We start from the raw sequence: 17516 nt of genomic DNA, 5'->3' as shown, positions 1-17516 counted from the left end.
GGCAGAATTTTATGTTGTGTCAGGTATAGCGCAGCAGTGTATGTGCTAGTAATTTGCACTTAAAAGAATGTGCAAAGTCAGACAAAAAATCTGGTGCAGGGGCTTTAAAAATTCTGGGCCATAGTCTGCGAACATATCTGGACATGGCCAGCCAAGAGAAAAGGTATCACTACAGGCTTCCACAAGGTTTTCCTACAAATGACAGACAGCTTATAGATAAAGGCCCCAAAACAAGTATATGTTGTGATCAAATTATTTTAAATAAGAGAAATATGTTATATGAGCATTGTGCAAATTGGATATGGGTTATCATTAGAGATGAGCAGACCCAACGGTGAAGCTCAGGCTTGGTTTTCTGGTTCAACCGCCTGACCCTAAACACCCCCTGGCCAAACATATCCATGGCTAGTTGCAAGAGGCTTCAATTTGCCGAATTGGCTGTTCACCACCAATGCAGCAAAATGTCCGGGTCAGGTGGCAGAATCCAACCATCGGGTCCTCTCATCTTTTGTTATCATATGTTAAGTCAAAGATTTGAAAAATGTGCACATTATATACAAATAAAGGTAATACCTTCTGTTTTCTTCTCAGGTCCATCAAGAGGTAAAAGTACTGAAGAAATGTCAATTGTGTTCGAGACGGAATGATGAAAAAATGAGGACAATCTATTTTGCCATTTAGTTCCATTATAATTCTTTCTCCACCACTAAGTCCAATGTGGTCTTTATTTGGCTCTGTTGTCCTCCCTCTTACTGCTTTTACTGTAGAAGTCATTTTCATAGTGAACAAATCCTACTGCAACATTGCACTTAAACTGATGACTCCTCTACATCAATGGACCTATATTCTATATAGGACCATGTGATGCTCTTTCCTTTTCCACTTCATCTAGCTATTTAACCATTCCTATGGAAATCCTACTTTTACATCTTTATCTCAAATTTGTGTTAAATAACCCCTTAATGATAATAAGTGAAAAGGCTTTTGTGACCGGAAACTATTCATCAAAAATTTTGGAGGTAGTGGTGTAAAAGCCATCACTCTACTTTTTTGTGTTGTACCATGACACAAGGGGCTCACTAAAAAATTAACAAATGTTAAAAGATTTATATATATATATATATATATATATATATATATATATATATATATATATATATATATACATATATTAGTAGCTGTAGACTCCAGACCTGAATGCCTTAAGTTTGCTGGCAGTTGGGATTAAGTTAGACATAATGGGGGTCATTTACTAAGGGCCCGATTCGCGTTTTCCCGACGTGTTACCCGAATATTTCCGGATTGTGGCGCATCGGCACCGGCATGCACGCGACGGAAATCGGGGGGCGTGGCCGAACAAAAACCCGACGGATTAGGAAAAAAAGAAATGTGTCGCTTGGGACGCGCTTACCTTCACTTGGTCCGGCCCGGTGAACTCCAGCGCGTTCAGATGCTTTTCAGCGCAGCAGTGCCACCTGGTGGATGGCGGAGGAACTACCTTGATGAATCCCGGCCGGACCCGAATCCACCGCAGAGAACGCGCCGCTGGATCGCGAACGGACCGGATAAGTAAATCTGCCCCAGTGTGTGTTATTTATCATCAGCCAGCTCCTTGGGACAGTTCTATGGGCCATATTTATCAGGGCCTCTGCGACACGAAGGAGCGGCTTTGCTATCACACACCAGGACTTGACATAGGAACATTTATACTACTCAATTTAGTAATACAGTTTCTTCAGTGAAGATTAATTTATAAGTTAATAACACTATTAAAGGGGTATTCCAGGAATATGAACGTCTGATACAAAAACCCATGATGCTATAAATAAATGAATATAACAAAACTCAATGTCATTAGTCACAAAATGAAGCTTAAATAGTTTGATTTTATGATTCAAAAAGTTTTATGACCTCTCTAAAGTAGGTGGAGTTATCACTAAGATGGCCACCACTGGAAACTCCAAGTCCCAAGATCCTTTAGTTCTCAGTAACTCCTCCTCCCTTTTATGCTCTGCTCCCAGGGATGATCTAAGCAAATTAAGAAAAAAAATGACTTTTTGGGCACTACTGCTTCTTACACTGTTTATGGAGCAGTTTTGGATGTGTTGGTGTGTTTTCCACTGTTAGTAAAAAATATAGATAGGAACTGCACAGGTAGATCCCCTGCACTGTGTATGGGGGTACAAAACCTCCTCTGTGATTGGTGGGAGTCTCAGTAGTGGACCCCAGTGCTCAATATTCATCATCTATGTTGAGGATATGTGATAAATGACACTGTAGCTCATTATTTAGATTCAAGACATAATACTAGATTAAAAATTCACCAAAACTTTCTTTTTCAGTCTTCGTTAGAGTTTTTCTGGAGAACGCGCCTCTGATTGAGATCTTAATTTCTGATTTACAAATACCTGGAACCCCACCATCCGCCTCAGTAACCATTTCCAAGGACAAGTCCACTTTCAAGGAGATGAATGGAGCTGGTGATGGAGAAACAGAAGCTTCTGCTCTTTTAAAACCCAAAGGTCAGAGGGTCTGGGGTTTGTCCATTTACCACCATCACTAAATCCTGTGCTGACATTACTGTGATGGCCCAAAACTTTAAAAGAACCAGTGAATATGTTTCCTTGATTTATCCCGCTAAGCAGTTTGGTTTATATAATTATATACACTAAATTGTATATAGATCAGTGGCAGAAAAGACACAGTACAGAAAACACACAGGTAAGTTATAGTATACAGCCAGCCCAGCCTGTCCCCTGTAGTATACAGCCAGCCTGCCCCCCAGTAGTATACAGACAGCCTAGCCTGCCCCCAGTAGTATACAGCCAGCCCAGCTTGCCTCCAGTAGTATACAGCAAGCCCAGCCTGGCCCCAGTAGTATACAGGCACCCCAGCCTGCCCCCAGTAGTATACAGCCAGCCCAGCCTGCCCCGTGTAGTATACAGCCAGCCCAGCCTGCCTCGTGTAGTATACAGCCAGCCCAGCCTGCCCCGTGTGGTATACAGTCAGCCCAGCCTGCCCCGTGTAGTATACATCCAGCCCAGCCTACCCCCCGTGTAGTATACAGCGAGCCCAGCATGCCCCGTGTAGTATACAGCCAGCCAGCCCCTTGTAGTATACAGCCAGCCCAGCCTGCCCCATGTAGTATACAGCCAGCCTGCCCCTTGTAGTATACAGCCAGCCCAGCCTGCCCCCAGTTGTATACAGCCAGCCAAGCCTGCCCCTCAGTAGTGTACAGCCAGCCCAGCCTGCCCCCAGTAGTATACAGCCAGCCCAGCCTTCCCTGTGTAGTATACAGCCAGCCCAGCCTTCCGGCAGTAGTATACAGCAAGCCCAGCCTTCCCCCTGTAGTATACAGCCAGCCCAGCCTTCCCCCTGTAGTATACAGCCAGCCCAGCCTGCCCCCAGTAGTGTATAGCCAGCCCAGCCTGCCCCTCAGTAGTATACAGCCAGCCCAGCCTGCCCCCCAGTAGTATACAGCCAGCCCAGCCTTCCCTGTGTAGTATACAGCGAGCCCAGCCTGCCCTGTGTAGTATACAGCGAGCTCAGCCTGCCCCGTGTAGTATACAGCGAGCCCAGCCTGCCCCGTGTAGTATACAGCCAGCCCAGCCTGCCCCCAGTAGTATACAGCCAGCCCAGCCTGCCCCCAGTAGTATACAGCGAGCTCAGCCTGCCCCGTGTAGTATACAGCGAGCTCAGCCTGCTCCGTGTAGTATACAGCAAGCCCAGCCTGCCCCGTGTAGTATACAGCGAGCCCAGCACTAAATAAAACTAACTTATATACTCACCATCTGGTAGCCCCGATGTGCAGCGCTGCTCCCCCAATGTCAGCGCGGCTCCTCTTCTTTCTTCTGCGCCCGTCTTCTGTCTTCGTTAACATCCTGCTGGGCGCCGCCATGTTCTTCCCGGCCTGCAGGTGCATAGTATGAAGCGGCTGCTGCTGACATCATGCTATGTGCCTGCCGGGAGAAAAACAAGGCAGCGCCCAGGGGGAGCAGCGCCGTGCATCGGGGCTGCCGGAGGGTGTGTATATATTTGTTTTAAGTATTGACTCGTGTATATTGACTAGTGTATAAGCCGAGTTGAGGATTTTCAGCACATTTTTTGTGCTGAAAAACTCGGCTTATACACGAGTATGTGGTGCCATTTCTTGTGGTTAGGAGATGCACAGGGAAACCCCAACCCATATGATGTATTGTTTTCTCAAGCAGGCTAGTTATAGGAGTGAGTTATCGCCTGTGTATACCCGTATCTGCTGATATGAGCAGCTTCCATCAGGCTTACTTTGACCATAAAGAAATGTGTTTGCGCCAATACGTCTCTTGGAACTGAGTTGTTTCCCAATCTAAACTCACCAACTTCTTGCAAACTCTGTAAATGCATCAAAATTTATTAAATATATTAAAAGACATAACAGGTACAATTGATACAATCAGAAAATCCAATACTATGGCTCAACTGGGCAAGATCACAAATACAAAACATCGGGTACATCCACCAACTATAGAAGGTCTCCCATAACAAATACCCCACATCATAGGTTTACATCGTATTTCATAATAACTAATATGCTCAGTAGTTGCAGATATGAATAATCAACAATGATGATACAATGATAAATATTAGAGATGAGCGAGTATACTCGTCCGAGCTTGATGCTCGTTCGAGTATTAAGGTACTCGAAACGGCTCGTTGCTCGGACGAGTATTTCCCCTGCTCGAGATCGAGCATTTAATTAAAAAAACACAGTGAAGAACAATGAAGAATAGAATAAAAACAGTGAACACAGTGAACACAGGATCATTTAAGTGAAAAACACAGTAAAGAACACAGTGAAGAATAGATTACAGATGTTCGGCACATCTGCTTACTTGTCGGAAGATACGCGCGGAACAGTGCGAACAAAATAGCATGTGAAGAACAATATATATGTGTGAAGAACACATTGAAGAACACGGTGAGCAGGACAGAGACACCGGGGAGCAGCACAGAGACACCGGGGAGCAGCACAGAGACATCGGGCAGTGGCACGGAGACATCGGGCAGCGACACGGAGCGGCACGGAGACATCGGGGCACGGAGACATAGGGGCACGGAGATATAGGGGCACGGAGACATAGGGGCACGGAGACATAGGGGCGCGGAGACATAGGGGCACGGAGATATCGGGGCACGGAGACATCGGGGCACGGAGACATCGGGGCACGGAGACATCGGGGCACGGTGACATCGGGCAGCGGCACGGAGACATCAGGCAGTGGCACGGAGACATCGGGGCACGGAGACATCGGGGCACGGAGACATCGGGGCACGGAGACATCGGGGCATGGAGACATAGGGGCACGGAGACATCGGGGCACGGAGACATCGGGGCACGGAGACATCGGGGCACGGAGACATCGGGGCACGGAGACATAGGGGCACGGAGACATCGGGGCACGGAGACATCGGGGCACGGAGACATAGGGGCACGGAGACATCGGGGCACGGAGACATCGGGGCACGGAGACATCGGGGCACGGAGATATAGGGGCACGGAGACATCGGGGCACGGAGACATAGGGGCACGGAGACATAGGGGCACGGAGACATAGGGGCACGGAGACATAGGGGCACGGAGACATCGGGGCACGGAGACATAGGGGCACGGAGACATAGGGGCACGGAGACATCGGGGCACAGAGACATAGGGGCACGGAGACATCGGGGCATGGTGACATCGGGGCACGGTGACATCGGGGCACGGTGACATCGGGGCACGGAGACATCGGGCAGCAGCACGGAGACATCGGGCAGCGGCACGGAGACATCGGGGAGACTTCAGTGGAAGAAGAGCAGCGGATCCCGGGACAGCGTATCTCCCGACAAGTAAGCAGATGTGCCGAACATCTGCAATCTATTCTTCACTGTGTTTTTCACTTAAATGATCTTGTGTTCACTGTTTTTATTCTATTCTTCACTGTTCTTCACATCTGCTAACTTGTCGGGAGATAATATACGCGCGGAACAGTGAAGAATAGATTGCAGATGTTTGCATACATCTGCTAACTTATCAGAAGACATTCTTTTTCAATTAATTAACACATTTTATTCCCGAACCATGGTCCCTTTGAAAAATGCTCGAGTCTCCCATTGACTTCAATGGGGCTCGTTATTCGAGACGAGCACTCGAGCATCTGGAAAAGTTCGTCTCGAATAACGAGCACTCGAGCATTTTAGTGCTCGCTCATCTCTATTGTTGTACCATCTGCTCCCCATCTGGGTCCAGAAGCTGGCAAGAAGGGAACGTTGTGAGCCGTCAAAGGCTGATATAGAGGCAGACCAGGATCTCCGGAGATGATCTGCTATAGGGCGTGGCATATAGCAGCGCCATCTTCCATTTATGCCTCAGCCGGAGAGAAGCCTATGTCGATAAGTTTGCAGGGTCTGGCAAGGTTCCTCTGCTTTTTAATCATGGTCTCCGGGTTTTGGTGTCCCTGTATGTCCAGGTAGAAGATTTTTCGCAGTTTTTCCTTTGGAGTTGCTTGTTAAGCGGAAATAACATGGAGATAGTGGCTCACGCTTCCATCAATGACAGCAGCAAGACCACGACCCCCTCATTTGCGACTTTTTAAAAACTTTTTTTACTGTTTTATTTTGTCCTACTGTGGGGAGTGAACAAGTAATCATTTGATCACGCGTTCAGCGTAATATATTGCAATACTAATGTAAAAGAACCAATCTTGCATATGCTGACAGCAGCACTGTTAGATCACGCTGAAAGTACAATATAACAGACATCTACTGAGGGCAGCACTGGGGTCCTTCATAAGCACATCCGTGCCTGGCAAGGAGGGTGCCAATTGGCTGCGTAAGGCCCCGTTACTGCCCTATAGTTGCCAAAGTCCCTATGACTATGGCATCTATATGGTTAAATAGCCCACATAATGAGTATTTTGATTCCAACAGTTAGTGCGGGAGCCTGGTTGTCACACACAGTTGGGTTCCCTGAGTGATCACACGGGCTCTGCTTCTGAGCCCTTGCGATTGCTACGATATACATGCACATTGGATTGCGACAAGCCCAGTTAAGAACAGGTCCTGATATGTGTTAGTGTATAAAAGTTCTGGAATATTTTGATGTTACTTTCACAAATAGATAATTTCCCATTTTTTTTCTCAGATGGTGATGAACAACAATCAGTGACAGGTAAATTTACTGGAGTAATGTCTATTTATGTTAGAGGTTTTAGATTAGGAAAAGACACTCTTTTATGGTACAGTGGGCTGGAATATGGAAGTGTCAGTGGTTAGCAATTCAGCCATGCAGTGCTGGGGTCCTGGGTCCAAGTTCCATCCAGGTCAACATCTGGAAACGGTTTGTATGTTCTCTCCGTGTTTGCGTGGTTTTTTTAACACTCAAAAACATAGGAAGGTTGAGTAAATTATAAGCCCCGTGGGGTCAGTGATTGATTTGCCAAGTTTTGTGCAGCGCTGTATAATCTGTGAGCGCTATATAAATATAGGAATAATGATTATTCAGGAAGATTCTATCTTGTAGGATACACTATATGGGGGATATTTATCATACGCTGGCGCTCGTGCGCCACCGTATGATCGCCCCGCCGCTGCAAATTCGCAGCCCGATACATAAAGAGGCTTCTGCCTCTTCATGTATCGGGCTGCTAGTTGCGCAGTGTTTATCCTATGCCAGGCAGGGCCTGGCGTAGAAAAAGACCCAACCGGCGACTTTTCACGGCCCACTCCCGTCTGGCCGTGCCCCCCGCTCGGCCGGCCGCGCCCACCCTTCACGCCCCTTCACGCCCCACTGGCGTGAAGGTGGCGGATTGGGGAAAATAATCGCAAAAGCTAGCAATAAGCTAGCATTTGCGATTATTTCAGGACCTCTGCGCCACTGGCGGTGTGCAGAGGTCCTGATAAATATCCCCCTATGTCTTCTTACAATGGTAGTCATGATGTGACAGCAGCAAACAAGTCCAAGAGACCTGGACATCTTTATTGAAATATATCATAAGTTTATGGGGGAAAAGATTCTAGAGATGGAATGTTGAGCCAGAGACTTGTTCTGCAATATTTGTATCTGGACCTGGTGCCAAATTTAAGTTGAAAGTCCGACATAAATGTGGCACATGCCTGTTAAAATGAGTACACCAAAAACAAAAGTTTAAGTGCAATTGGCACTTGCAGGGTGCGCTGGATTATTGAATACCGTGTGCCGGTCCGCGAATTGGTGAGGCAAAGTGCACATCATGCCTTATTGCATCACTAATGATAAATCTGGCCTATATCTATATTAAAAGTAAATCAATCCCATTGTTCTGATTTCCTATCTATTCTCATTCCCATTGTAATCAATCAAATCTAATGGGGCTCAAGAGCTATAGTTCCACATTTTAAAACATACAGTACACAATTACAAGTAACAAGAAAATCTAGAAACTTCAAAATCGTTGCTCAAAGGTGATAGAACTTTTCTTGTTACCTGTGTATAATGTTTCAACCAAATCACGTTCTTCGTAAAACACTGGGTGCCGATAGTGGGAAACGTTTGAGCATTTATCTCTTCTTACCAGTTGGATCCGTAGTATGGCAAAGTAAATTTTGTAATAAAGGGCTAATAAATTGAATGATAATTGCAAAATAGCTTAATTATTAAAGCATGGTTTTCTAGAAGAAGATATCTACTTTCAAGTGAGCATAATATAATAAGTATGTGTAACTACTGTTTTGGGTTGACCACATGACCCTAAACACCCCCTGGCAAAACATATCCATGGCTAGTTGCAAGAGGCTTCAATTTGCCGAATTGGCTGTTCACAACCAATGCAGCAAAATGTCCAGGTCAGGTGGCAGAATCCAACCATCGGGTCCTCTCATCTTTTGTTATCATATGTTAAGTCAAAGATTTAAAAAATGTGCACATTATATACAAATAAAGGTAATACCTTCTGTTTTCTTCTCAGGTCCATCAAGAGGTAAAAGTACTGAAGAAATGTCAATTGTGTTCGAGACGGAATGATGAAAAAATGAGGACAATCTATTTTGCCATTTAGTTCCATTATAATTCTTTCTCCACCACTAAGTCCAATGTGGTCTTTATTTGGCTCTGTTGTCCTCCCTCTTACTGCTTTTACTGTAGAAGTCATTTTCATAGTGAACAAATCCTACTGCAACATTGCACTTAAACTGATGACTCCTCTACATCAATGGACCTATATTCTATATAGGACCATGTGATGCTCTTTCCTTTTCCACTTCATCTAGCTATTTAACCATTCCTATGGAAATCCTACTTTTACATCCTTAACTCAGATTTATGTTAACCCGTTCACGACCCGTGACGTAATAGCACGTCACGGGTCGGCCGCGGGTGCATGGAGAGGGCTCACGCGCTGAGCCCTTTCCATAGCCGGTAAGTCTTTGCTGCATATTGATGACTGAAAGGGTTAAATATAGGGTTAAATAACCCCTTAATGACAATGACTGAAATGGCTTTTATGACTGGGAACTCAAATTTTTCGGAGGTAGTGGTTTAAAAGCCATCACTCTACTTGTTTTGTGTTTTACCATGACACAAAGGGCTAACAAAAAATGAACAAATGTTAAAAGATTTAATTTTTTTATTTTAGTTTTATTTGGGGTTCAATTTAAAAAAAAAGTGGCAAGTCGGATTGAGAGAGGACACTAAGCCCTAAGATTCATTCCTCTTTATGCTCTGCCTGCTTGCCTCAGCATATTCCAAGCAATATGGGACAATTTCAAAGACGGTTCCTCCCTATGACAAATGTAGACACAAAGCAAGACTCAAAATTAAACAACACAAAAGCAAGTTCAGGTCCATGTCACACATAAAATAGCTATATGGAAAAAAAGGGCAAATATAAAGACTAAATACCAATAGTAGTATACAGGACCTTAATGTAATATTCAACTCATAACTACCGATGCATTAAAATCATATAATCTTTATTTATGCACGACATGGCAATAAAAAAAAGGATTAAAACTATACCATAAAATCCACAGAAACAAACACACAAGAACTGGTGCTGGTCATTTATGTAATTACAATGTATCAACCTACAGTGGGCATGAAACCTAATACTGAAAGGGAAGAGAGTACAGAAAAAGTCCAACAATATCATATACCCCAAAGAGTATTGTATAAAGTGCATACCAAGCAGTATAAAGTTTCCCCGACCACCACCACAGCACCCCGACGTACTTTTCTCCGTCGCTTCCTCAAGGGCGTGTGTGGATAGTATAGGGATTAAACATAATTGTAGTGGATATCCTTATTGGTATTGATTGAAATATAAAGAATAGTCTCTTCTATGGAAGAGAGTGAGAAGAATAGAGAAGAAGATGGAAGAAGTAGAAAAGTCTGTTGATGTTTAGGCTAATCTCATCTGTGTGTAAAGCGCAAAGCTCCAGATTGAGGGTGAGAATGGGGCTGTTACTTGCGGGATGGCTGGACCTTATGGAGCAATATCATTTAGGGATACACAGCTGGAGAAAAATGGCAAATATTTGGAGACAGTATTAGAAGACATTTTAAGAACCTGTTCAGGCTGTTTATGTCAAAGTACAGAGTTACCTATAATAGGCTTTTCACATTCCTTTGTCTTCCTTTTCAGTCTAACTCTCTTTACTTCTATTTACTCACATCTTAGTCTTGCTCCTGCTCAAATTGCAGATTTTGAAGAAAATATTAGTAGCTGTAGACTCCAGACCTGCACTCTTGAATGCCTTAAGTTTGCTGGCAGTTGGGATTAAGTTAGACACAGTGGGGCACATTTACTTACCCGGCCCATTCGCGATCCAGCGGCGCGTTCTATGCACAGGATTCGGGTCCGGCTGGGATTTAAGATGGTAGTTCCTCCGCCGTCCACCAGGTGGCGCTGCAGCGCCGAAAATAATCTTAACGCCCCGGAATGCACCATCCCATAGAAGGTGAAGGTGAGCGCTCCCCAAGCGACACATTTTCGGTTTTTAAATGCGGCGGTTTTTCCGAATACGTCGGGTTTTCGTTCGGCCACGCCCCCCCCGATTTCTGTCGCGCGCATGCCGGCCCCGATGCGCCACAATCCGATCGCGTGCGCCAAAAACCCGGGGCAATTCATGTACAAGCGGCGCAAATCGGAAATATTCGGGTAACACGTCGGGAAAACGCGAATCGGGCCCTTAGTAAATGACCCCCAGTGTGTGTTATTTATCATCAGCCAGCTCCTTGGGACAGTTCTATGGGTCATATTTATCAGGGCCTCTGCGACACGGAGGAGCGGCTTTGCTATCACACACCAGGACTTGACATAGGAACATTTATACTACTCAATTTATCCTAAGTAATACAGTTTCTTCAATGAAGATTAATTTATAAGTTAATAACAATACTAAGCAAATTAAGAAAAAATATCTTTTTGGGCACTACTGCTACTTGAACAGTTTATGGAGCAGTTTTGGATGTGTTGCTGTGTTATCCACTGTTAGTAAAAAATATATATAGATAGGAACTGCACAAGTAGATCTCCTGCACTGTGTATGGGGGCACAAAACCTCCTCTGTGATTGGTGGGAGTCTCAGTAGTGGACCCCAGTGCTCAATATTTATCATCTATGTTGAGGATATGTGATAAATGACACTTTAGCTATTAGACATAATAATAGATGAAAAATTCACCAAAACTTTCTTTTTCAGTCTTCGTTAGAGTTTTTCTGGAGACCACACCTCTGATTGAGATCTTAATTTCTGATTTACAAATACCTGGAACCCCACCATCCGCCTCAGTAACCATTTCCATGGACAAGTCCACTTTCAAGAAGATGAATGGAGCTGGTGATGGAGAAACAGAAGCTTCTGCTCTTGCAGAACCCAAAGGTCAGAGGGTCTGGGGTTTGTCCATTTTCCACCATCACTAAATCCTGTGCTGACATTACTAATGGCCCAAAACTTTAAAAGAACCAGTGAATATGTTTCTTTTATTTATCCAGCTAAGTAGTTTGGTTTATATAATTATATACACTAAATTGTATATAGACTATCAGTGGCATTAGAGTCCTCTGGGCCGCAGGGAAATATTTCTAATGGAGCTCCCGCTATATCACAGCTCACATTAGAAATTACCAGTGTGCAGCAAATTAGGAGGTTACTCAGTGACTACAGTTCAGATGAGACACACATAAAAGTGTAGTAACTTTCAGGTGATGAGCTTCTCTGTTGAGTACATAACACGGTGACTTGTCCCTAGTGGTGACTTATTGCTGCTGTATTCACCCCCCAATGTCTTTAGCTCAGTTTAGCCCATCTTTAACCTGTGCAACTATACACATGACCTTGACTTAGAGTTTAAAGTCACCTGTATAAATATACTATGCCCCTAAATATTGTTTCCCCCTTACACCACAACTGACCACACTGTGCCCCTAAATAATGGTACCCCGTTTCACCACAATTGACCACACTGTGCTTAGTACTATTTCATTTTGGACCAAATACAAACTTTTATTTTATGCAGTGCCTCTCGTAATTATATAATAAATCTCAGGACATCTAATAATAATAATAATAATCAAATAATATAACTAATTTAGGGGGCATTTTGTATGCTGCCCGCAAATTGATTTATTAGTTATGTTCTTAAATAATCTAGAGCACCCGTTATAATATTATAATAAATATTGGCCCAGATATATGAAAACTGGTGTCATCCGCCTTAATGAAGTTTCCTCACTCACGTGCCAGATAATCCAATAGTGTTGCAGGCTCTTAGTAAATCTGCTCTGTTTTCAGGATGTGACACAGTTGTACAATTTTTTTTCTTGGCACTTTGCTTCATGCTGTGTCGCATCTCAATAATAAATGTGTTGCAAACTCTGAATAAGCCCCACCATATCCCTTCAGGTGCACAGTTTTCATAAGCGTCGGATAAAGTGCAACCGTTACACAAAAGTGGACAAACAAATACATGTGCACTTTATTTGGTGCAAATTTAGACAAAAAAACTTGCACAACACAATGATATATCTGGGCCATTGGGGGCATAATAAAATATACATTTTATTGACTCATTTGAAATCAGGGGATACTATATACAGTACAATATGCTAACCTCCCCCTGATGGACAGCCCAGATTCTGCATCAGGGAGAAGTTATCACATTGTGCTGTTTATAGTATCCCCTGATTTCAAATGAGTGAGTAAAATTTGTATTTTATTATGCACCTTTTCCTTGGTTATTAACAAATAAAAAAAAGTTATTATAGCTCCCAAATAAATAAGTTCTCCCACAAATGTTTATATTATACTGCCATCCGGCCCGGGCGCAGTGACGTCACGACAGAAGCCACATGATGACTACATGATGTGTCCTGGATTGGGCCTCCTTTACCTAGCAATGCAATCAGGTTCCGCACGGCACCTGTATGGCAAGCAGGTGGGGTCCCTCCTCTGTCTCCGGGCCCGGTCGCATTCCCTTGGAACCGCGACCGTTACACCAATGTAGACTATAGATTGTACATAGATAATATAGATTGGATTAATATTGCCTTTCAATCCACTTTAGTTAACAATACAGGTAGATTTTTCAATTGCAACTTTCTGGGCTCTATGGAACACTGACTCTTGGTTTGATTCAGCAGAACAGAATGGAATCTGGGTGCTGGATCTGTACCTTAAAGAACATCTTCCATCAGGGTATATGATTGTTAACCAAGCAGACTGACATACTGGTGTGTGCCCCCTCTGGCGGGATCTTCTCTTCTTTAAGCTTCTTATATAGAGATGAGCGAACATACTCGTCCGAGCTTGATGCTCGTTCGAGCATTAGCGTACTCGAAACTGCTCGTTGCTCGGACGAATATTTCGCCAGCTCGAGAAAATTGCATCTCCCGCCGTTTTGCTTTTTGGCGGCCAGAAACAGATCCAATCACAAGCCAGTAGACTCTGCACTCCACCCAGCATGACGTGGTACCCTTACACGTCGATAGCAGTGGTTGGCTGGGCAGATCAGGTGACCCTGGAATAGACTAGCCCCTGCCTGCGCTGCTCGGATCATTCTCTGTCTGGATGCTGTTAGGGAGAGATCTGCTGCTGCTGCTGGTCAGGGAAAGCGTTAGGGTGTTCTATTAGAATAGTGTTAGGCAGGAGTGAGTCTACAAGAACCCAACAGCCCTTGTTAGGGCTAGAATATTTTTTTTTGTTTGCTTGTGGCTGGGCTTGCTGGCACTAGTAGTGCAGCTAGTACCATATTGTGACAAATTTGCAGGAAGACTTGCAAACATTCTATCTAGCTCTTAGTGACACACATATCCATTTCAAACACCTAAGTGGGACAATTTATTAGGGGTTTGATTGAATTAGGCACAGTCTGCCGACTGTTTTTCAAAACTAAAAGTCATCACAGGCATAGCACAAAATCCTGTTGTGTGCTGTCAGTGTAGGTTAGAAACTAGCCATACAAGAACCCAACAGGCCTTCTTAGGGCTACAATAGCGTTATCCTTATTGGTATTGATTGAAATATAAAGAATAGTCTCTTCTATGGAAGAGAGTGAGAAGGATAGAGAAAAAGATGGAAGAAGTAGAAAAGTCTGCTGATGTTTAGGCTATTCTCATCTGTGTGTAAAGCGCGAAGCTCCGGATTGAGGGTGAGAATGGAGCTGTTACTTGGACCTGGTGGTGCATCGCAGCCTTACTCACTGACCTTTCACTGTTTGAGGTGGACACATGGATTTGCACAAGGACTGACTACTCTTTGGTGATTCCCTGTAATCTCTCTCTCTGGGGCCACTGTAGAGGTTTTGAGGGGGGCTGCACCAATGTTTGTGGCCGTCAGCTCTGTGGACCTCTAGTGGTTAAAGAATTGTAGTTAGAAGTAGTAGTTCTAGTCATTTTTACTTCCCTTTTTTGGATTATGGAGCAATATCATTTAGGGATACACAGCTGGAGACAAATGGCGAATATTTGGAGACAGTATTAGAAGACATTTTAAGAAACTGTTCAGGCTGTTTATGTCAAAGTACAAAGTTACCTATAATAGGCTTTTCACATTCCTCTGTCTTCCTTTTCAATCTAACTCTCTTTACTTCTATTTACTCACATCTTAGTACCTGTAGACATCTGTAGCTGTAGACTCCAGACCTGCACTCTTGAATGCCCTAAAGGAAACCTACCACTTCTGATGGTAGGTATTAGATGTAAACAGCGGGCACCAGCTTTAAACCGCTATATCGCGGAAAGTACCGGAGGCGTCACTCGCGCACGGCCGCACGCAGCGCTGAAGCTACCTCGGGGCTGTAAATCAAAATGTGTTTAAACCGCGATATAGCGGTTTAAAACACTAGCTAAGGTAAGCTCCGGCACCAGCTCACCCAGAGCTGGTGCCCGGTGGTTACATCTAATACCTACCATCAGAAGTGGTAGGTTTCCTTTAAGTTTCCTGGCAGTTGGGATTAAGTTAGACACAGTGGGGCAGATTTACTTACCCGCCCATTCGCGATCCAGCGGCGCATTCTCTGCGCTGGATTCGGGTCCGGCCGGGATTTATTAAGGTAGTTCCTCCGGCGTCAACCAGGTGGCACTGCTGCGCCGAAAAGCATCGGAACACGCTGGAGTTCACCGGCTCGGGCTGAGTGAAGGTAAGTGCAAGCTCAGCGACAGAATTTTTGTTTTAAATGCGGTGGCTTTTCCGAATCCGTTGCGTTTTCGTATAGCCACGCCCCCCCATTTCCGTCGCGTGCATGCCAGCGCCGATGCGCCACAATCCGGTTGCGTGCGCCAAAATCCTGGGGCAATTCAGGGGAAATCGGTGCAAATCGGAAATATTCGGGTACCACATCGGGAAAACGCGAATCGGGCCCTTAGTAAATGACCCCCAGTGTGTGTTATTTATCATTAGCCAGCTCCTTGGGACAGTTCTATGGGCAGTTCTATCAGGGCCTCTGCGACACGGAGGAGCGGCTTTGCTATCACACACCAGGACTTGACATAGGAACATTTATACTACTCAATTTATCCTAAGTAAAACAATTTCTTCAATGAAGATTAATTTATAAGTTAATAACACTATTAAGCAAATTAAGAAAAAATATCTTTTTGGGCACTACTGCTACTTGAACAGTTTATGGAGCAGTTTTGGATGTGTTGCTGTTAGAGATGAGCGAGAACTAAAATGCTCGGGTGCTCGTTATTCGAGACGAACTTTTCCAGATGCTCGAGTGCTCGTCTCGAATAACGAACCCCATTGAAGTCAATGGGAGACCCGAGCATTTTTTTTATTAAAACTGAACAGTAAAAGAACAGTGCAAAAAAAAAAAAATCCAGATGTTTGCAGATGTTTTACTTGTAAGAACACATTGAAATAACACTATTCTTCACTTTGCAGGTGTTCGCGCGTGTCTCCCGCTAAGTTAGGAGATGTGCACGAACATCTGGAATGTGAAGAATATTGTTCTTTCAATGTGTTCTGCACTTAAATGCTCCTGTGTTCACTGTTTTTAATGTTTTAATTCTATTCTTCACTTTGCAGCTGTGCGCGCGTGTCTCCCGATAGGTTCGGAGATACGCGCGCACAGCTGCAAAGTGAAGAATAGAATTAAAACATTAAAAACAGTGAACACAGGAGCATTTAAGTGCAGAACACATTGAAAGAACAATATTCTTCACATTCCAGATGTTCCGAACATCTCCAAACCTAGCGGGAGACACGCGCGAACACCTGGAAAGTGAAGAATAGTGTTATTTCAATGTGTTCTTACAAGTAAAACATCTGCAAACATGTGTAATATTTTTTTTACAATAAAAATACTTTTATTCAATTTATTTTATTAATTTACTGGTCGATCTCGAGCCGGCGAGATACTCGTCCGAGTAACGAGCCGGTCCGAGTATGCTTATACTCGACCGAGCAGTATACTCGGACGAGTATACTCGCTCATCTCTAGTTGCTGTGTTATCCACTGTTAGTAGAAAAATATAAAGATAGGAACTGCACAGTTCCTGTGATTGGTGGGAGTCGCAGTAGTGGACCCCAGTGCTCAATATTTATCATCTAAGTTGAGGATATGTGTAGCTCATTATTTAGATTCAAGACATAATACTAGATGAAAAATTCAGCAAAACTTTCTTTTTCAGTCTTCGTTAGAGTTTTTCTGGAGACCACACCTCTGATTGAGATCTTAATTTCTGATTTACAAATACCTGGAACCCCACCATCCGCCTCAGTAACCATTTCCATGGACAAGTCCACTTTCAAGAAGATGAATGGAGCTGGTGATGGAGAAACAGAAGCTTCTGCTCTTGCAGAACCCAAAGGTCAGAGGGTCTGGGGTTTGTCCATTTACCACCATCACTAAATCCTGTGCTGACATTACTGTGATGGCCCAAAACTTTAAAAGAACCAGTGAATATGTTCCTTGATTTATCCAGCTAAGTAGTTTGGTTTATATAATTATATACACTAAATTGTATATAGACTATCAGTGGCATTAGAGTCCTCTGGGCCGCAGGGAAATATTTCTA

At 44.0% G+C, this 17516-nt stretch overlaps 1 protein-coding gene across 1 annotated transcript in view; it reads left to right on the top strand.

Moving 5' to 3' along the window:
* LOC140065876 (uncharacterized) overlaps nt 1-17516 on the top strand; it is a 112340-nt gene that overhangs the window by 31931 nt on the left and 62893 nt on the right. Inside the window, exons 7-11 of the mRNA XM_072113437.1 lie at nt 592-603; nt 2343-2522; nt 7163-7189; nt 11698-11877; nt 17130-17309. Of these exons, the coding sequence (XP_071969538.1) occupies nt 592-603; nt 2343-2522; nt 7163-7189; nt 11698-11877; nt 17130-17309 (579 nt within the window). The remainder of the gene's footprint in view (nt 1-591; nt 604-2342; nt 2523-7162; nt 7190-11697; nt 11878-17129; nt 17310-17516) is intronic.

Source organism: Engystomops pustulosus, chromosome 6 (genome assembly GCF_040894005.1).
Source record: "Engystomops pustulosus chromosome 6, aEngPut4.maternal, whole genome shotgun sequence".
Lineage (NCBI taxonomy): Eukaryota > Metazoa > Chordata > Amphibia > Anura > Leptodactylidae > Engystomops > Engystomops pustulosus.
This window is presented reverse-complemented; position numbering and strand designations above follow the sequence as displayed.